The sequence below is a fragment of the Rhipicephalus sanguineus genome, unplaced genomic scaffold (assembly GCF_013339695.2).
Source record: "Rhipicephalus sanguineus isolate Rsan-2018 unplaced genomic scaffold, BIME_Rsan_1.4 Seq1095, whole genome shotgun sequence".
NCBI lineage: Eukaryota > Metazoa > Arthropoda > Arachnida > Ixodida > Ixodidae > Rhipicephalus > Rhipicephalus sanguineus.
Genome location: NW_023614312.1, coordinates 50,384 through 71,370, shown reverse-complemented (window position 1 = coordinate 71,370; position 20,987 = coordinate 50,384). Strand labels below are relative to the sequence as shown.

General features: G+C 45.7%; 1 protein-coding gene across 1 annotated transcript; it reads right to left on the bottom strand.

Annotated features, from left to right (window-relative positions):
- Window positions 1–4,469: 4,469 nt before the first annotated feature.
- On the bottom strand, window positions 4,470–19,662 carry LOC119376090 (sodium-dependent multivitamin transporter). Its single transcript, XM_037646057.2, has 7 exons — window positions 19,643–19,662; window positions 19,083–19,150; window positions 17,479–17,565; window positions 16,456–16,631; window positions 12,700–12,803; window positions 6,211–6,341; window positions 4,470–4,635 (listed from the first exon to the last, which is right to left on the bottom strand). The coding sequence occupies exons 2-7, from the start codon at window positions 19,128–19,130 to the stop codon at window positions 4,546–4,548; spliced, it is 636 nt and encodes a 211-aa protein (XP_037501985.1). The 5' UTR covers window positions 19,131–19,150; window positions 19,643–19,662; the 3' UTR covers window positions 4,470–4,545.
- Window positions 19,663–20,987: the final 1,325 nt, after the last annotated feature.

The following is a 20,987-nucleotide window of genomic DNA, read 5'->3' as shown; positions in this document are numbered from 1 at the left end:
GATATAAACGCCCTAGGACCTTCTTATTATTATATTGGTGGTTTAGGGGCGAAGCTTCTAAAGCGGCACCCGTTCGTCCCTCGTAGTGCATAACCAGTCGTAACGCTAGTACCAGATCTTGACCTCCAAGGTGGTGCGGTGGAGATTTTTCCTGTGCGTTGTTGAACAATAAAAATTCGCAGCGTGCGCGTTTAAAGCCGAATTCTTCTGTCTCTCATTCCCCATTAGCAGCCATTGGCATGTTCCAGTAGGAAACGTTAGTAGAAGTGTAAGTGTTAGCTAAAAGCCGACTTTTTCCGTCTCTCATTCCCATTAGCAGCCATTGTTTACCTCCAAGGTAGTGCCTGGTGAGATTCCTCCTGTGCGTGATTAAACAATAAAAATTTTGTTCAAAACGCCGTTGATTGATGAAATAAACCAACGAAAGACGCCAGATGTTTTCTAAAAGCAAAACGAAAGAACGCCAGATGTTTTTAAAGCAAAACGAAAAGACGCCAGCTGCTTAACGAAAGACGCCAGATGTTTTCTAAAGCAATGGTTTTCTAAACAATGAAAATTCACAGCGTACATGTAAAATTAAAGTGAGCTGCAAGTCGTCATAACTCATCGAACCTTTAGTATAAACGCGCCCGATCTCACGTCGGTGATGATGTACTGGGCAGAATTCACGGAAGATTCACGTTTACCGATGAACCTCCGCAGCTTCGCCCACTCATCATCATTCACTCCGTGGATATGCTGTGATTTTTCTGTTGCCCCGAGTCACCCACTGGCGCCATTGACATTCCAGGTGCTATTCCGTTTGTGTTTCCTCGTAGGCGCGTTGCTCTTCGAAAATACAAGGCATTCATGTGGTTCAGATATATGCGCATTTCCCGAGCGGGTGTGTGTAGCCTAGTGGTTAAGGACTTGACGTCGGAGCGTGGGGGCCCGTGTTCAAACCCCAGCACCGGCCACAATATTTTTTTCCCTCTAAAGCACTAGTTTGTTCCGCCACTCCTATCGGCTATTTTACGGGTGGGTTTCGTTGTCGCCATATTGGGCTGTAGCCTGGCCGTTTTGTATCTTTAAGAACTCACCGCACATTGCTACGGTAGACGCATACGCATGAAACGGTTGGTTGGTGCATTCGGCGTTTCATGACCTAATTAGATCATGTCGCCATATACAAAAACAAGAAAACTGTCCTTTAACAGGCCAAGATGGCGATGCCCATGTGTCTTATGTAAAATCGTCTATAAGGCGCCAAGGGTTCCACATTAATGCTTCAAAATGCTTCAATACAGGTACATTAGTTTTTCCACGGTTCCTTAGAGGGCGCTAGCGGTTTTCGCTCGCAGGCGATCTGCCGTAACCATCGACAGCTTCGCTCTAAAAAGTCTGCGTATTACTATTGCGCACGCGCTTTTGGTACGGTACATCGCTTTACTGTGGTTTTTTCTGCGATGCAAGCCTAACACGATGATAAACAGCTGCGTGTAGGTGTGCCTGTCGCTGCGTGTTGCTGCGTCATGCCAAGGACGACTTTAATGGCACAACTATTAACTTGAACGTTGCTGCTTGGGCCATATTTAGTTATATTTTTGATAGTTCTTGAGTGTCCTGCTAAGTAAGTACATTCGCTTTGTTTTTGTTTCAGCATAGTGAATCACACGAACGTTTATTTATATACAAAAAGCGTTTCTCCGCTTCATGCCTCGCATGGTAAGATGGGACCCCACGGTGGTCAAATGGTTATGGTGCTCGACTGTTAACCCGAAGGTCGCGGGGCGAATCCCGGCTGCGGCGGCCGCATTCTCGATGTAGGCGTAATGCTTGAGGCCCGTGTGCTTAGATTTAGGTAAACGTTGAAGAGCCGCAGGTGGTCGAAATTTTCGGAGTCCTCCACTACGGCGTCCCTCATGATCGTATCTTGGTTTTGGGACGTTAAACCCCAACAATTATTATATTATTATTGGTAAGATGCGGCACATAAAACATTTCCCCTGGATGAGCTTGCAGTAGAATGAGCATGGAAAAGAAGGTGCTTGATAGCTTACAGAGCATAGTTGTTCCCAATAGAGCTTCTAGGACGTAGTACCACCCTAAGGTGATCGCATAGTGGTCATGAAAAGTACATACTGCATCTGTTGATTGCTGACACCAACATGATGAGACTTTGTAGAAAACCTCGCGTCGCCAACGTCAGAGATGCTCAGAATGAAGAACTGCTACCCACCCTAGTCCCTCACCAAAGTATGGCCACGCGATTTCACCTGTTGCACCTGAGCTACAGTGTACTACACTCTACCTGAGCTATATCTGATAGCTTTCCACTTCTATTCCTGAAGACTCATCGCCATGCAGCGTTCTCGGAGGCGAGACCCAATGGGAAGAGAGCGAACAATCTTCCGAATCAGTCGTTAGTTGCGCGAAATGCGCGAGGTATGGTCGTATATGATAATCCCTGGCACTACAGGAACGGTAATTATAACACTTCAAAATGAATCAATATAAATTACAGTGTATTTAATTATCACTCTTGCTAACGGTACTAATTGTGACAGCTAAACTACTACGCAAGTACTTCTACGAAGATTCGACTAGGTGTGCGGTTAAAATAACGGATTTCATGCCCTCATCAGCTCTGATCAAAGATGCTAACGACAGCTCACCTAAGTTGTTACTGGTACAAATGTTGTTGCAATAAGCTGGCACTGGCGCTGCACTAGCCAGATGAGTTCGGCGAACATAGAATGCCTGCATGGGCGCGGAGGCGCTTCCCTTTAAAAGCGCTTTCGCTCCCCACGCAACGGGGCATCGTCTAGTTATTCCTCACGGACATTTGTTCTAAAGATACACCTACCGTAAAGTGGAAATGATTTGGACGACTGTAGAAAACCGAACACGGATTGCATAATCGCTACTTCTTTATTATCTTTCAACTGCAAGGCATACTGCGAAGCATTATCTAAAAATTCCTGCCATTCATAACCTGTCGTATAGAGTTTCTCTCCGTCAAAAGTAGTTGTGCACTTCTTCCACGAGAATGTACGTACGTTCTGTACGCTCTTTTCGACCACGCTCTTTTCACACCCGCACGGACATACGTATACGCACGCCGCGGTAGCCCAGTGATTCCGGCGTTCTGCTACTGCGCTTGAGGACGTGGGTTCGATGCCGGCCGCGGAGGCCGCCTTTCGGTGAGGGCGAAATGAAAAAAAAAGAAAAAAGAGAACAACAATACCCGCATTTACAGCTTTAGTGCATCTTAAAGTATCCCATATGATCAATACAGAGCCCCAAGGCGTGCCTGCTAATCATTGCATTGTCTGGCACGTAAAACCCAAGAACTTAGTCTGAGTATATGGATTTCCCATAAAACAAATAAATTAACACACACATAAATGTACGGACACACTTACATATACAGCTTGTACACAGTTTGTATGTATTACAGTTTTTTTTTATGTGGCATTGATAATGAGGAGAACTGGTTTAGAACACAGCCACAAAAACTAATTGGTTTAGTTTGTTTACCCGAGAGGCCCCAGCTCAGAAAATGTGAAAAAAAAGTGACGAAGGCCTTATAATTTATCCGCAATTTTCTTTTGGGGCGTAAAATCCCAACATTTATATATTAATTCTCCGCAATTATATCCCACGAACGGAATGTCGCGTCACAAGAAATCAAGAACACTGTTTAGGAAATGCAGTAAAAGCTCCTTAATTCCAACTCGGTTAATTCGAACTTACAGTTAATTCGAACTGACGCCCTAGTCCCGGCACAGCCCTGTGTATTTATATGGGGCAAAACTCTCGATAATTCGAACGCGTCCGTATCCACAACGGTTAATTCGAACGGGGAGCCCCTGGTTCTCGTCGCTCATCGCAGAAGTCGGCCCAGAATGATCACAATGTGCTACAAAACCAAACCAAACCGAATTAACTAGAGATGTCAAACAAAGAAACAGCAGCATTTCTCAGCAGATGAGAATCCGGACGCTGCGCTGGAGCTTTTAGGCAAGCTACAAAACAATGCTCATGGAGTCGCGACAGAAGAAAACGCAAGCGAATGCAAATTGCCGATTACTTTTAATTTCGATTGCGTTAACTCTGCCATGTAAATAAACGTGTTTTGAAGCATAAGTAGCGTCGTACATTTCGACATTAAGGCTCACTGCACACATCAATGCATGTCGGTGCTTGTTTCTGGCGTATCACTGACTGGTCAATTAATTCGGTTCGCTGTTAGAACTCCATGAGCTTTATTTACGAAACCACCTGCCACAAACATGTAGTAGCGCCTAATTCGCGATAACGAGTCCAAAGGTGGCTTCCTTGGTATCTGCCCGCGCAGTGTGGCGTCATGTTCGTTCATTCTAGCGCCCGCCCGCTAATACGAACTCTGCTTAATTCGAACAATTTTATAGTCTTATTCGAGTTCGAATTAACAAGCTTTTACTATATATAATGGCCTAAACCAAGGCAAATTAAAATTTTTTATGGTATGACGTTTGTGTTGATCTCAATAATGAAGTGCCACTTTTTACAAAAGAGTTATCATCACACTTGTGTTTCTTTCGTTAATCTCTCGAGTTCTTCCTTGTCGATAGCGAGCTTGGGAACATCTTCTGCAATACGGGATGTTCTTTCCTGAAAAAGAAATAAAGAAAACCGATGGGGAATCTGTATATTTAGAAGGCAGATTTTATCAGTCGACTGCCGTTTCACTCAAGCTGCTGATCAGAATACCTAGGCTTTGGACGAGTGTCCCATCATTTGGCTTTTATTTTTCTCGTTACACATGATTACAGAGAATTTTCTTTACTTATAACACAGCATCTTAACCATATGGAAGTGAAATGGAGTAGCAAGAAACATACGCTTTCAAACTTCCCACTTAACTAAATTCTTAGAACCCACTACCTAAATTCATCACCAAACAAGTGTTTATGACACCTCCTCACTTAACTGGCTGTTTTATTTGTCTATTGTTGAGTACATAAGGAGAGATGGGCCCCGAGAAACGTCGCTACACTCTTAATCAGGTCGCGCTTAAAGTGCTAGATATATCCAGGAAACCGGACATTTTTCGTCTGGTTTCCTGGATATAGCCAGCATTTAGCCAGTACCTGATTAAGAGTGCAGCTATTACTTTACTCGGAGAAACTTGCAAGTAATCACATGGAAATGCATCTCTACTCTCACCGCATCAAAAGGGTAAACGCATAATGAAATAACGACTCATTCTGGAAGCACAAAATGCCGCAAAGTGAGGATACAGTATAATTCAGCTTAATATAGGGCTGAACTACATGCTTGAGCGCTCCTCCGTAGTTCGACTACGTTTTTCCCTCCGACTTACATAGCATCGCGCGACTCAAACAATCCTTTCAGGGCTTATAGTACATAAGTATTACCTTAATACGTTGTTATAATAGTGGATACTCAGTATAAGCAGACATTAGCCAATAATGGCCAAAATTTAGTCAGTGCCGGTATTTGCGAGTGAATGCGGTACGCTTAACACAAGCTTTACACACTTTCATTTTCATATTTAATTATATCGTATCGTATACTTCGTCTCGACGATATTTTATTGGGTAGTTTTTTATTCTACTGTACATTACTGGAGATCTTTTTTTTTTTTCAATTTCAGCTCAGTAAAATTTTAGGCTGACCGAAAAATTAAGTCCGAAGAAATTCCGTTAAACTTCCTATAAGATAACGCGCCTTATAAGAGAACTATATAAAATTTCTTGATGAAGAGCTGGATTATTCCTGCTTATTTTTGGTGCCATCCCTTCAGTTCGTACGGCACGAGATCTCGCTCTTCGTACCACACCTATGTCTCAGTAGGACCTCAAGGCTTGTGACGTATCAATTTTCACGCTCTTGTTTTAGCTGTATTGGCAACGCCCCGCTTCTGTTTTCTGCAAATTGCAAGAGTCAACCGTTGGCTGCTTCTTTCTCATATTTGCTGGCATGCGCAGGGGCGGACAAATGATTTTTCGAGGGGGGTGTGGGGGGGTAAGCTTACGGGAAGGGGAGGGGGACAGCTTATGGGAGGACCTGATAGGTCCTCTTATTGGGGGTTTACGTTGAAAAATTAAAGGCGAGAGGAGGGGGGAGGGTCGGGAAGTCCGGGCATGCGTAGTTACTGCAGCGTCGCGCATGTTTGAGGAATTGTTCGTTACAGTGCAAGTTGCACATGTAGTATATACGCACGGTAGTAGACACCGGTGCACTGGGCGTCTGCTCGTTGCGTTGGCTGCCTCGACGGCGCGTCGATTTCCTCCACGCTGTACGCAGCGTGTCGTCGACCAGGTGTTCGTGCATGGCAGCAGTTTTCCGTCCGCCTGAAACAGGGCGCAGCACAAGCGTACTGAGATGCGCGGTCGTTTCATTTCATCTCGTGTAGTACCTGAGCCTTATTAACGATAAAGTAAGTCACCCGTGAATCATGCTGGAAAGATAGAGCTGTCTGCGGATAAAGTTAAGTATAGTTTTCAAAGCACGAGAATTTTCGGTCCTATTAGGTCAGCGAATTTCGTGAACGAATAACCTGTTATCTTAACCCCTTCACTGGCGGTAACGTTGTACTTATGAGAAGTATCCAACTAGTCCGATTCACCATGTCACAAGCTCACCTAAATACGGTACTGACAGCTTATTAGGCACATCGTTAGCTAATCTTATGGTCGGCGAGTGAAAATAAATGAAAACGAATACAGAGGTATTTTTCTAATGTAATAATAATAAAAACTCACAGTGTCCCTTATGCGTTTGCCTAAGACGACTGGAAGGCGAAAACCATCTCATTCTTTTTCTTTTCAGTCCATGTACTGATCCTCCCGCGTCCCTTCCAAAGCCTTTCTGCACCTAACGTGGTTTTGAACTTTCTCCAGGATCGGAGGCATTACAAGCCTTCTACACCTTACCCGGTTTTGCACTGCCTCCATGATCGGCCCACTGATCACGGAGGCAGTGCAAAGCGACGATGTCATGTTATGGCGTCATCATGTGACGTCACGCTATGTAACGTCACGATGACGTCACTAATTTTGGCGATCTGTGACGTAATGACGTCATATGGTGACGTCATCACGTGATGATGATTTTTCGCATCACTCGTGTTGACGCCGCCGACGCGGAACGCTGACGCTGCCGGTGAACTTTCGTGTTTGATGAGGCCAGGGTTGCCAGTTGGTGGCTGCTTTTCGCCAAATTGGCGAATTTGAGAGGCCTGTGGCGACCTGAAACTATGAATGGTGACATCGCGAATTTTTGGCGATTTTCGGCTTAGATCTCCACTGAGTTATGCATCCTAAGCTCAATGTCTTCCCAACGAATGAGCGGCAACATTCTCTGTATTTTTCTTGGTTTTAGACCCACGAGTAGAATGTGCACATTACGCGTCATTCGGTATGTCCGTCCTGTAACTCGTGTGTATCTCCTCAATTCATCTAGATGCAGGAGGCTGGAACGTCCCCCAGCGACATTCTAGCAAAACGTAAGTCAGCGAACTGCCTTGCAAACCGCGACGGGGGAGTATTTGACTATAATTAGTTTATAGCTTTCGGCGCTTTAAGCTTCTCTGAAGTTTCGCTTCTGAAGGGGCTAGACGACAGGTTGGCCGCGTGTCCCGACCATTTGTTCAGCCAAAGCTCGAACTGTTCTGAATAGCTTGGCAACTTATTCGCTGTTGCAGTACCTCCATTCAGCTCGTAAAGACTGTTTTGGAATAGCGAAGAGAGGCGGATACGCGGCTATTTGTGCAATAAAAATATTTATTGAGGTATTTTCTACTGTTCTCGGTGAGCGTGTGCAATGAAACCATTTGCTATATAACATTTCACATTGTGTACCTGTTCATAATAACGCATCGCATTGACGCATGTAAACATAAGGGAGTATAAGAAAGGGTCGGTGGCGTCCGATATCACACTGGTTCACACTGAAAACGTGTAAGACTTACTAATGATCGGTTCCTGTAAGAATTCTGTCGTGTTACCTTCAATAAACCTTTTAATCCTTTTAATTCATATAGGGTACGTAAAGCTGTCTACAAACGACGCTTTCACGGTTTTCGCCCATGGTTTACCACACTTTTACCTTTGAAACGAGCTGACAGGGATGGAAGGATATCATGAGCGTTTCATTCATTCACCCTTGCAGCACCGTGCAAATCTTGCGGATAGTCGGAGAAGCAGCACCATGCACTACCATGGTGAAGCGGGCGATACGACTGGCATTGAGAAACGTCAATATCATTTAAGGGTCTTGGATGGTACTGCATTCTACGGGGCTATATGTGACCAGAAATTTTATTACTAGGTTCGCCGCACATATCTAGAATGATGACTTTTTTGGCGAAATTTGTAAAAAATGGCGACTATTGGCGACTTTTTGCTCGTCGTTTGGCGACATTTACTCGAAAGTCAGTGGCAACCTGGAGGAGGCATCTAAGGCTTTCGCCTTAAAAACGTGGTTTTACGTGCCAAAACCAAGCTATCATTATAAGGCACGCCGTATTGGCACTTACCTTTAAAGATATTTATCTTTAAAGGAGCCCTGAAAGCGAAATTTTTGTGACTTTTGTGCTGTAATTGTAGCTTCGTGTCTGGTAATCCCGAAACTGAATCGCAAATGCTCCAACGTAATCAATGCCAGCGTCGTTTATTGCGACCAATTTTGCGTCACTTCGAAACGCCCGCATAAAACCACGAGAAACTCGTCCCCCCCCCCCCCCTCCACAGCGAGGGAGAGCCTAAGACCACGTGTACTCCAGCTTTGGTGCCGTTGAAGAAGCGCAGTTTTCAAATCGGGGCCGCGCGCGTGGTAAGGAATGGAACCATGTGGGTAGGTAAAAGTAAAAGCATTCCTGAGCAGCCAGAACCACCTTGAGAGCAGCCCGACAACAGAGCGAGAGCGGTGAGGAACAATAGCCCTCGCCGGGTGCCAGTCGTGGTAATGTGAGCGTCCCGCAAACCTTATGTGACGTCCACAATACTCGCTTTACTCGTGGAACGTCACAAGGGGCCTCGATCTACGTCATACCAGTGGCGATGTTGCTAGGCGCTGCCAAGTCAGATGAGCACTCACGCTTACTTTAAAACCAAATTAAAGTATCTTAAAGTAAACGTCTGCCACTAATAGTCGGCCAGAAGTGCCCACGTATACAGGGAAATCTACAACACAAACATCCTGAGGTTTCAATTTTGTGTCAGCGTTTCTTTAAGCTTCCGTTTACAAACACACGCACAATGGTGTGTACATAACCAATGAAACTTTGCTGCTACATGCTTGTATAGCTTATTACGTGCCTGGCAACCCTAGCGGTTTTGCTTCAATTTTCCCGACATAATATTTCAGAACTGCCAGTCGTTGTAAAATGGCTGACATATCTGTAGAAGGATATTTTACGGTTTTCTACGTTGGTTATCTAGACCACCATTTTAGGCTTAGCTGCTGCCGCAATCTGCAGTCAACAAACACACGATATGCACACGACCTGCAGCTGCAGGCCGTCTGTTTGATTCGCAGCTGCGGCGGTCACATTCCGATGAGGTCAAGTGCAAGTACGCTCGCTTATACCGTGCTTTGAGTGCACAGAACCCCAAATGACCTCTCTCTCTGTGGGTAATAAAAATGATCCCGGAACTCCCCGTTATGGCGTCGTTAAAAGCATGTGCGTTGCTTCGAACTCCGGAGTATTCAAAGAAGAGATTCTTGTTCGGAATAGAAGGGAACAGGTGGAAGGGGTGGAGCCGTAAGAGTACTCCGATATGTACAGATCGCACACGAGAGTAAGCGTGAGAAATAGGTGAAAGGCATGGGGCTCAGCCATTCGAGCGTCCGGTTTGCTACCCTACAAAGGGGGTAAAAGAGTGCGACAAAAAAGTGGGGATAGGGAGCACTGCATACGTACACGCAAACGCACAGCAGGTCGTTTACTGAGGCCGGTGCTTCACAAAAGCTTCAGTAGGTCACTGATAGCCTTCTGTGTCCTCGAGGGATTGCGAAAAGTGAAAAAGAAAGGAAAGCGCCTCCTGGCAAAGGTTAATATCCTCGGGTATTACAATAATCGGGCTCGTGGTTAGCAACACAGGCCGATCTCACGAAGATTTCGTTCGTAAGTGCTCATTTTTCCATTGACCAGCCGGCCTCGTTAATCATATGCCGAGCATCGAGACTGGCTGAAATTTTCTATTACGAACAATTCTAGCGTTAGGCGTTTTTGTGAATACGGGCCAAGAAGAATGTACGAAATACACTCGTGCATGCCATATTATTATATTATATTACTGACGAGGAGCAAAAAAAAAAAATAAAAAAAAAGAAGAAGAACAAGACGGACGGGCAATGGAGCAGCGCCTGTATTCACAAAAACGCCTTACGATAAAAATTTTCGTAAGAGAATATTTCAGCCAAACACGATGCGGGGCATATCATTAGGGAAGCCGGCTGACCAACGGGAAACGAACTTACGAAAGAGAAGTTCTGTGAATTCGCTCCCACAAGTGTTACATTGCTGCAGACCACCTTAAACGTGAATGTCTACCTTACCATAAGTGCTCCAGCCCGAAGTCTCATTCGCTATCCATAGCTGATTAACATATTCACAACCGCAGCTTTAGATCATAGGTCATTCTTGTTGTGCACTGTTTACTCACTGTTCCTTGTAACGCCTGAGTGGCCGAGAGAGCAGAGAAATGAAGCGGATCGGAATTCAGTGGATGTGTTTTTCTTACGTAATTTGGTGCTCAGCCACCTGCGTACCGCTGTGGCGCAATAACACAACGCTTTTCGTTTTTTGCTGCTCGCTCGCACTTGCGGGTCGCGTTGTGTAATCTCATGCCCAAATCAACGCTTCCTTCACGGAAAGTAAAACTGTTTTGCGGTGTGGAAAAAGAAACAAAACACGCAGAGACAAATTCATTTGGCTGGCAGCTTCTTCGAGAATAACCAGTAGGTGCAGCTGGACGACCGCCCTAGCAGATTCGTGACGCAAGCGTCAGCAAGGACGTGTTTATAATTGGCTGCGCTCGCGGCAAGCTTTCTTCTCTGGAGACTCCTTGGCCGCCGCCGCTTAATGACTACTCCTTTTGTATATCACGGCGCAGTACGAGCAAACGTTGAACGCACTCGCAGCATCTAAAGCAAGCTAGGCCCAGGGTCGAGACCTGAATCCGCGGGGCATTTTGTTCGTAATAACTGCTTGTTATCGGCCACCCGCATTCGCTGATCATGTGGCTAGATGAGTCCCCGCAATAGATCAGGACCCAACTCGCAAAGATTTTAGTTCGTAAAAGCTTTTTGCTATTTGATATCTAATCAAGCACAATTGAAATCTTACAGTACTAGGGATCGAATGAAAAAAAAAAGAAAAGCGACACTACGGTGCTATACAGTCAGAAATTGCAAAAAGGTTACAGCACATAGAGCACACTGCGATAATGGCAAACATTTTTACACCTCGTTGGCCAGATAACTGGTCAATGGGTCACGAAATGCATCAATGTTTGTCAGACATGCGATGCTATCCGGCAGGGAATTCCAACATCGAACTGCACGTGGAAGCGCAGAGCAGTTGAATGCACGTGTTGATCCGTAAATGCGGGTATAGCTAAAGTGATTATGAAGCCTGTATGACGTGAAGTAGCGTCTTTTCAAGCATGCTAGTGTTGTTCGAGATGAATGAATGAAGTTGTGAAACAGTGTCAGCAAGGCAATGTCATGTCGAGTACTCAAAGGTTGCAACGAAAGGTTAACTTTGATTTGTGTCACGCTAGACTGACAGCTGTAATCGTTAGAAATGAAGCGGCTTGCCTTGTTCTGAATTCGTTCCAATATGTCTGTAAGGTATTCCTGGTGAGGCGACCAAATAGGGGAAGCGTACTCGAGTTGAGGGCGAACGAGAGTAAGGTATGCTAATTTGCGAACATATAATGTCTAACATCACGATGTGCTCACATCCGCTCTGCTTTGGGAAATATAAGTAAATAACTTAGTTAATTAATTACTCAAAGTGACTAACAGACCAAAGAAACACGCTTTGTTTGTGTGGTACGAATGTATAAGAGAGAGAGGACTCTTATTGAAAGGCAGAAAATTTAGCCGGTGTATACAAATTGCTGACTTGCTACTCTGCGTGGGGAAAGGGATTGGGGGAAAGGCACGGAGAGAGAGAGAAAAATATGACATAAAATGTTAACATACAAAAAAAGACTGAGTTTTTTGGCTCGTGGGCGTGGACGTGCGCTGATAGTCTTTCATTGTGTGCATTCAAGGTGCAACTAAAGTTTGTCAAGCTGACCGATACTGTCTAAATATGTGAATAGAAGTTTCATCGCACGCCTCTATTGCGTGAGGCAGGCTAAAGGGCCCAATACACAGTCAAATGATAAAGCCAATATATGCCTTTCCAGGGGGCCCGTCTAACTGTGTTAAAGAAAATGTGCACTGCGTATACAAGGCATTTAGTACGCGCTGATTGCATGTATCACATAAAAGAACTCGGACGGACGCGGGTTAACAGGACCGTGTCGGTATCCCGTTTGAGTTCTCTTATGGGATACCTGCAATCAGCGCATACTTAGAGTCAACATGAACCAATTAGCACCACGCAGTCATCGATTTACTGGCGTGTCTGAGACATCATTAAAACATTTTAGGCTAAGTGCATGTTTCAAAACGGTCCCGTAAAGGTATTACCTGTGAGGAGGCTGATAACAACTCCTACAGCGATGGTGACGATGACGCTGAAGAAACTGCTCCAGAACGATGAAAGACGGTAGAGCATGAAGACGTCTTCCGACCTGCGTGCACGTGCATGCGACAAGGGTTGAATGAAACAACGCCACCGAACGCGTCCAAGTAAGAACGACAGGTCCCTGTAAATCGCTGGTTGGCAATGCTTGGCGGCCTTCACTAATACGTACAAAATTATGGTTGGTCATGGAAGGTGCTCTCACAAAGGAACTTAGCGTAAGAACTTGTGAATACGGGCCGACGGTCGGTATTCACTAAGCTCTTCGGTGGTTGACGACTGGCAGCCATCTTTAACGGTACATCCTTCATCAGGATTCGTTGTAAACTGCTGTTATGAACAACCCCAGCGTAGCAGGGTTTTGTAGATATCGGTCGGGAATACGGTTGGCACAGAAAGACAAAACAAAATCAAAGCAAAAAAGTCGATCGCCAGCTTGCACTAAGCCGCGGAAAGCTCATACACAGCGAAGTTTATCGGTGCCATGCTTATTTATTGCTGTAAAGAGGTTGAACTTGGCTTTATATAGGCAGAACTTGGCTATAACGAGGTTGAACTTGGCTTCAAACGACTTTGAGGGACAGCACGGGTCTCTTATGTAGTGCACATTCATACTGCCACCCGGAACGAGCCCGAGACGAGTCTTTACATTCGCATTCGGCCGGTTGTGATAGCCGCGTATGTGCCGCTCGCCCGTCTTGGCGTGTGCGAATCGACCTCCGCGAGAGCACTCGACTCATCCTTCGTCATCAACTAGCGTCGGGTACACCGATCTGCAGGACCACGACACGACTGCATTATGTTTGGACGGATCGCCTACAATGATGGGCACAAGCTTACCATACGCATTGAGACACGCGTCTATGACTTCGGGAGGCGGTTTCATGTCGAGCAAGAGGTGAACGTCATCAGAGACAACCGCTATGTCAACGGCTGCTCCTGTGGTTCAACGCGTTTCATATCGTAGACGGCGAATCGCGCATTATTGAAACCGGCTTTCATCGCCATACACCCAATCGGAACAGTCGTAGTGCAACTCAAGAGCGAATGCCACGTACTCATGTTACGTTGTTAACCGCCACAGACAAGCTTCGCTTGTCCGTGGCGGTTAACAAGCGAAGCTTGGGCGCCACCTACACTCTAAGAAAAAAAGAGTATGTGTGACTCCTTTCGGAGAGTCCTGACTAGCCACGTATATGACTCTCTTTAAAGCGGCACGTTAACTCTCTTGTGGGTCACACGACTCTCCCGAGAGAGTACAATGGTCCCCAAAGAGAGTTCATGTGCCTCTTTAAAAAGGAGGAGGAGCAAAAGAAAAACGGAAGGACAGGGTTAGCCAATTCTCAGACCGGCTGGCTACCCGGCGCCATGGGAAAGGGGTAAGGGGAATAAAAGATGATAGAAAAGAGATGTTACAGAAAGGAGAACAAGAAAAAGGAGAAGAATAATACGATAAACGACACTGCTTGAAGTCTGTCTCTGAGACCAGTTGTCCGCAAGAAACGCAATAACGCTCTCAAAGCCTTCCGGGCCGAGGACAGTCTCGGCCAGTGCCCTAAGGCCTTTTCCTCCGACAATGGGCGATTGTCAAGCCTGTCTAACACTTGTGAAAGTTCTTGGCGCACTGAAGCGATGACACTCTCAGAGAAGATGGGCGATTGTCTCCTAGCAGGTACAGTTATCACATGTCGAGCTGCTGGCCATTCCGATTTGAAATGAGTAAGCATTCGTGAAGGCCACCCCGAGCCACTGGCGGCACAGGGGCGTCTCCTCAGCTCTAGTTATTCCCAACGGAAGACGGAGCTGTAGATTTGAGTCCAAGTTGTAAATACGGGCGTTGGCAAATTCCGTCGAGTTCCTCTGTGCGAGTGTCAGTTCACGCGCAAGTGAACGAGGCCTTGTAGCGGCGTCCGTTCTTGATAACGGCGTGGCTGCACAATGGACAGCATCATGAGCAGATCGGGCGGCTTCATCTGCGCGGTCATTTCCGTAGATACCGCAATGGCCCGGTATCCACTGATACGCTATGTTGTGCTTCTTCTCCATAGCGCGGTGATGGAGCAGTCTTATGATAGCGACTAATTGTTCATTTGGTCCATGATGATATGGCGACGTAATGCACTGGAGGGCTGCTTTGGAGTCGGAGAAGACTAACCATGCCTCTGGCGGTTCTTAAACCACGAACTCTAGAGAAGCACGGATGGCGGTGAGTTCTGCAGCCGTCGATGATGTCAAATGCGATGTCTTGAATTTTATGGTGACGAATTTCTTGGGAATGACCACTGCCTCTGCTGAGCTTGCAGAAGTAACTGACCCATCCGTGTAAATGTGAAGGCGTCCACTGTGTTTTTCATGCAGGAACAGTAGTGTGGTTTGTTGTAGGGCCAAATATGACGAATGTCTTTTCTTTTGTATTTCGGGAATGGTTATCAGGGCTTCCAGTGGACGTAGACACCACAACGGTGGGGATGGTCTTGCTGCGACCTTCACGCTCTTTAAAGGGAGCCAAGTCAGGACTCTCCGAAAGGAATCAAAGGACTTTTTTTTTTACAGTGTAGTCAATCGTCCGCCAGCGTTCGTTTTTCGAACGTTCGCTTTCCAACGCTCGGTTTTCGAACAATCACGTGCGCCGTCTCGAAGACAACGCAATTTGTGTGCCGCTTTTCTGCCACCGCCTTCTGACTGCAGCGGGATCGCACAATGGGCCAATTAATGATCTCGCATTAAAAACGCACAATAAATGCAAACAGCTATATAGTATACTAGGTGGCTGACGACAATGCAGACAAGACTGCCGGCGCTTGTTAATCGTCTGTCGGCTGCGCCTTGTCTGCGGTTAAGCTTGAACTTTTGTTGACGTGTGGCCCAGGCAACTATATATTCATAATGAATATGGATCGAGGTCCTCAGCTGTGTTGCGGGAAAAACCGCACAGCGTCGCGATGGATATTTAAGGGAGACGAAACAACAAAAACCAGATGTCAGTCACCATCGATGCATATAATATACAGTTGACACTCGTTCTAACGAAGTGATGGGGACGCTCGAATGAATTCATTAAATGGGGAAGAAAAGGAATTTTCGGCTCTTCGAAATCTAAAATTGTAACGTACTACCAGGTCATTGTTCTTGCCAGCAATCTACTCTTGTGCATGTGAAAAGTCCGCGAGGGCGGCCCAAAGGGGCCCTGACATGGAGCCCCCCCCATGTCGCCCGCACATAGGGGGCACCATGTCCAGGCGATGCAAGCCAGAAAGACGGTTACGTGAAGCAATGACGGGCGAACGATATGCGGAGACGCGGAGAACGAATGAAGTGATCGCGCGAGCAGGCCGAGCCAGAAAGCTGCGAGGGACAATCAGCGCCGTGAAATCACGAAACCAACCACCGCCGCCCGTAGCACCATCCGGCACGTAAGAGCGCTACCGACTGCCGAGTCCATTGCTCCATCCATGGGCGCGGCGTGCAGCCTCGTCACACTAAAGCTGTAGGGCCCTGAGTAGCCTGGACGTTTTAATGCAATAGCGTTAGGGCGCAGGCTCGAAGAAAAACCCGTCTCTGCAGAGAACTGAAAGGAAATCTTTGCTTTCTTTACTCAGTTATTTCTGGAGAAACTTCGTTAAATCGGGTTTCGTTAGATCGAGCTTTAACTTTAATACATTTTAGCGCGACGGCGGCAGAATGAATGAATGGGGACATACCCTGCAGAGTCCGTCGTGTTTGACGGATACTCGGTTGTATCGAATCCAGCCGTCGTATTGTCGGGACAGTAGTCCAACGTTACCGGCATGCGATGAGGAAGGATGCCGCTGCGCAGTCTACCGATCATGTGCCATAGCTGGAACGCAATGGTCAGACATGTCGCAGCTCCAGCTCCCTGCAGAGGAAAGTGAACGCGCGCGAGAGATGTTAGGTCGATATACGCGATTGTGAACGTTGGTGCAAAAAACCAAAGCGCGTTTGTTTTGTGTCATGACACAGGCACGCAGGAGTAGCAACAGGACACGTGGGACAAAGCGCGCGCCTAAATGTGTATGAAGAAAAAAATTTGCTGCTCTCGAAGAAGCTATACACGCTCCCTATAGAACTTGCGTGGAGACTATACAAAAAGCCAGTAAAAAGCGGTACCTGATGATGTGCTTAGTATCCTAAACTAGCAAGAAAGTGTCGAGTCGAACTGACGCTTTCCCTTGAATCTTCTCAGATCATTGAATGAGGAGAAAGCGCAAACATAAAATTATTGCCTCGTGTCTTCCACGACAGAGAAAACATCGGCCAGAGAGGACTTGCTTTTCGATCGCGGTGCGATTTGCCCGCCAGTCGTTCATTTTTTCTGCTGGCGCACCGTCGGTATGTGGGAGGTACCCAATGATCGCTGTTGCGTATTTATTTATCTCTACAGTCAGCGGCATCGCTGGCTTCGCACTGCTTCACGGACGCCAGTTTATACTATAGCGAATATCAATAAACTGTACGTGTCGGTTTTGAGTATTATTTTGACAAGGCATGCAGTACGAGGGAAGAGGCGAAGAAAGCACGCATGTTTTCCTTCTAATTTGCCTCGTCACTCGATCGTTCACTGCGCCTTGCCAAAAGTAAGACTTTTTTGTTACTATGCTCTACTGTCTAATGGATATGCGGGGATGTGTCCTTCGTTATCCGCCATTTTCGCTAAGTTTCGGCAGCTCGGACATCAAGATATGCCAAACAATTTTGATTCTCACCTTGGAGTTGGCGAAAGGGAACAGAATTGCGAGCACGAGGAGGCCGACGAAGGGGCCCGTCACGGCACTGTTGATCAGCACGAAGATCTGCCAACAAATTGTGCTACTTAAAAGAGAGCTCGGAAAAAAGTTCACGCCATCCCTCCCCATGCCTTCCGCCCTCATCGACAATGCAGCATCGCCGCAAAATAAGCACAAAACGCATCGCTGGCTCTTGAGTAGCCTGAATATCGAACGTGACCTCTCTTCGAAAGAACTAGCTACAGTCAATGCAACCACAACTGCTGTTAACACTGCACGATACTTTTAGCTATCTGTGCAGAGTTCATAGCCAGTTCATTGCCTTTTCCTGTCAAGCCGTACCAAAAAGCGTCATGGCATAATATGTGGTCAGATATTGGCTTGTTTATACATAATCATCGAGTTGTTTTCTGTTATTTCGAGCTATACCATGCTTCGCTACTAGGTTTGTTTGGTGGTCCACGTTGTTTCCTTTACTAAGTGGAATGGACAGGAAAAGAAAATAAAAAGGGGGCGTATATAGTTTGGGGTTTCTAGGAAAAAAATTATTGTCGAGTGAAATCGGGTTGTTAGGCTAATTTGTTCAGCGAACCGCGTCATGTTATCGCCCTCATCCTCCTTCCTTGTCCCTCGTGTTTTCTGACCCTGTTTTCTGGCACTGTACGATTTCGAGCTCTTGGATAATGAACCGTTTCTAGCTATTACTACGTACCCGTGCTGTTTTGTCTCTCTCTTTTTTTTTCTAAATATAGCTATGTGAATGGAGGCAAAGAGTTTCAGCACTCCGCCACTTCGGTTGGCGGGCATGTTTTCTAACAAACGTTTCCAGCGTAATATGAATTTTGCGAACACCGGGGCAGTTTATTATTGACCCAGTACAGGGCGAGGAAAAACATGCAGCAAACACACTCAGCAAATGCCAAAACAAAGAAGAGATCGGTTCAAAAAGACGAAGCATGTACGCATCTAGCTTCTCTTATTGCATTTTGTACTCTAATTGTTTGTAAAATGGGGGCAAGGAGCGTTGTATTATTTGTGTCTATTAGTGAGCATGAACGTATGAATGTAAAATCTTCGCGGAATAGTGCGAATTACCCAGTGAACTACAGCCAGCTCGCACGACGGGGCGCGCATTGCAGCCGTTGGGCCCGCTCAACTACACCATGCTAAAACTCTGAACGGAATTGCTGGAGTGGCCTGCTGCCAATTCGGAAGTGTTTTGAAGCAGTACAACTATAACTTTCATCTGTTATATTCCTGTAATAGACTCTGTCCGGCTTGCCGGCCAAGGAAACAAATTACAAAATGCATCTATCGTAACAGATTCCAACATGGTCACCTCTCGCCATCCCTCGGCATGTTGAAATTAACGAACCCCGAATTTTGTCGTCTTTTCAGCATTACAGAAGTTAAGTTAAAGTTAAGACGTTTAATGTGAAGTACCAGTTCGTGGCCTGTGACGCAACATTTGTCGTCTATCATCAAAAATGTACTTCTAAGATTAATTTTTTTTTGGCACTGTTAACACTCGGAGATGGTCGTCCACATTTCTAATATCGCGCATTTCGACATCGTGTACTTACTCTCATCGTAGAGCCAATGAAAGGAACCGCCAGGCTGTAAGCAGTCATAACTATGCCTGATGCAAAGGCTGAAAATGAGCATTTGTAAGAAAGAGCCAGTTACGAAAGCACAGTAACTGTTATGTTATGGTTGCCTGTCTCGCGATTCCTGTAAATGTCACTTCTTTCTTTCTTTCTTCTTTCTTTCTTTCTTTTTCTTTCTTTCTTTCTTTCTTTCTTTGTCTTTCTTTCTTTCTTCTTTCTTTTTCTTTCTTTCTTTGTCCAGAAAGTAGGATCTGGCACTTGGGAAGGGGCGAAACTAAGTTGACATAATTAATGTAGGTCTGGAGTAATAAATAAGGAAGCGAAGTCGGTGACTTCATTTGTGCTGGTGAAGGAAGTGCGCATTCAAATGCTATTTCAGTGAGTATAACGGGGCTATAGTGACAGGTGAAGGCAAACGCAATGAAAGCATCGTTCATAGCGGACACGACCCCTTAAGAGGTAACTCTCCGAAACTGCAGGGCTGACTCCACTGTGCAATAATATGTGAGGTAAGCTTTGCGGTAGAGCGGGCTTACCAAGTCCCTTTGTGGCCCTGGAAGCCACTTTTCTTTATTGGGAAGTACTGGGAAAACACGTCCACGTACAAGACGGCAGCTTGCGAGTTGATGATGGATGAAACGGCACTGAAATATATAAGGCGCCACATCGATTGAAAATTGGCAACATCTCATTTGCCAGTAAATTTCTAAAGGCGCTATCATGTCCGCTCGGTGACGGATTTCCTTCATGATTTCTTGTTGCACTTCGGATTACGCGACAGGGACTACAGGACAGGTGGTGCGCAAACTCACAACTAGTTTAATCACATCTTGCAAAGTGTCAAAATGTAGGTTAACAATCAGATGGGATGGATCAGATGAAGGGTGGACATAGCAAAAAAACTACATGAAAACAAGGCAAGAATATGGCATATGCCTTCGTAAGCATACCAGAGAGGCAAAAGAAGCCCTTTTCGTCATAGCTGCAAAAGAGGAATGCATCAGCACACCCTCGTTGCATTTAACGCAGGCAGAATAAAATTTCTAGAAAATGACATACGCTGATATGCCGAAAATTTGTCTATGCTTACGAAGGCATATGCTATATTCTTGCTTTGTTTTCATCTAGTCTTTTCGCCATGTCCCTCCCTTAACCTTATCCATCCTATCTGATCGTGAACCTATATTTGACACTTGACAAGATGTGAATAAGCCGGTTGTGGTTCATATATATATATATATATATATATATATATTATATATATATATATATATATATAATATATATATATATATATATATATATATAAATATAGATATATATATATAAAGATATATATATATAGTGACGTAAGCAGGCATGCAGGGATGGCTGGTAGATGCCGACGAGGAAGAAGTGCGCGTGAATGGAATAAAAGTATGGCGTCTGAGCCGCTGGACGTCTCTCATTCATAGCGTCACACAAGTCGACAGGATGAAGACCTAGCAGCCACTTCATCAGCCGCACGTCATCATCGAAGTTCTCAACAAGACGCCCTGACCATACACGGACCACCGAAGCAGATCCTAGCTGCACACAACGCCCGCATCATGACGGCATCAGCAACAGACCTTCACATCCCACAGTACGCCGGATCAGCGGACGATGGACCCGTAGAGGACTGGTTCAACCTCTTTGAACGCCACGCTACCGCTGCATCATGGACGGAACGGGACATGGTCGCCAACTTTAACGACTACGTCACCGGTGAGGCTTTCAAATTTTACCTCACACATCTTTCAGAACGAAGAATCTTGGAAGAAAATCAAAGAAGAATGATCGTTCGTTTTAAAGAATACCATGAAGACTCGCCTATTACCCACCAACTCGGGACATTTCAAC

What these genes read in the sequence shown, in the direction of transcription:
- LOC119376090 (XM_037646057.2), bottom strand. Translation starts at nt 19,130, where the DNA reads ATGACTGCTTACAGCCTGGCGGTTCCTTTCATTGGCTCTACGATGAGA. An exon ending in TCATTGGCTCTACGATGAGA is followed by an intron (nt 17,566 to 19,082) that starts GTAAGTACACGA and finishes ATTTGTTGGCAG; the next exon opens with ATCTTCGTGCTGATCAACAG. An exon ending in GTGCACCGGTGTCTACTACC is followed by an intron (nt 4,636 to 6,210) that starts GTGCGTATATAC and finishes TTTCTTTTTCAG; the next exon opens with GAAAGAACATCCCGTATTGC.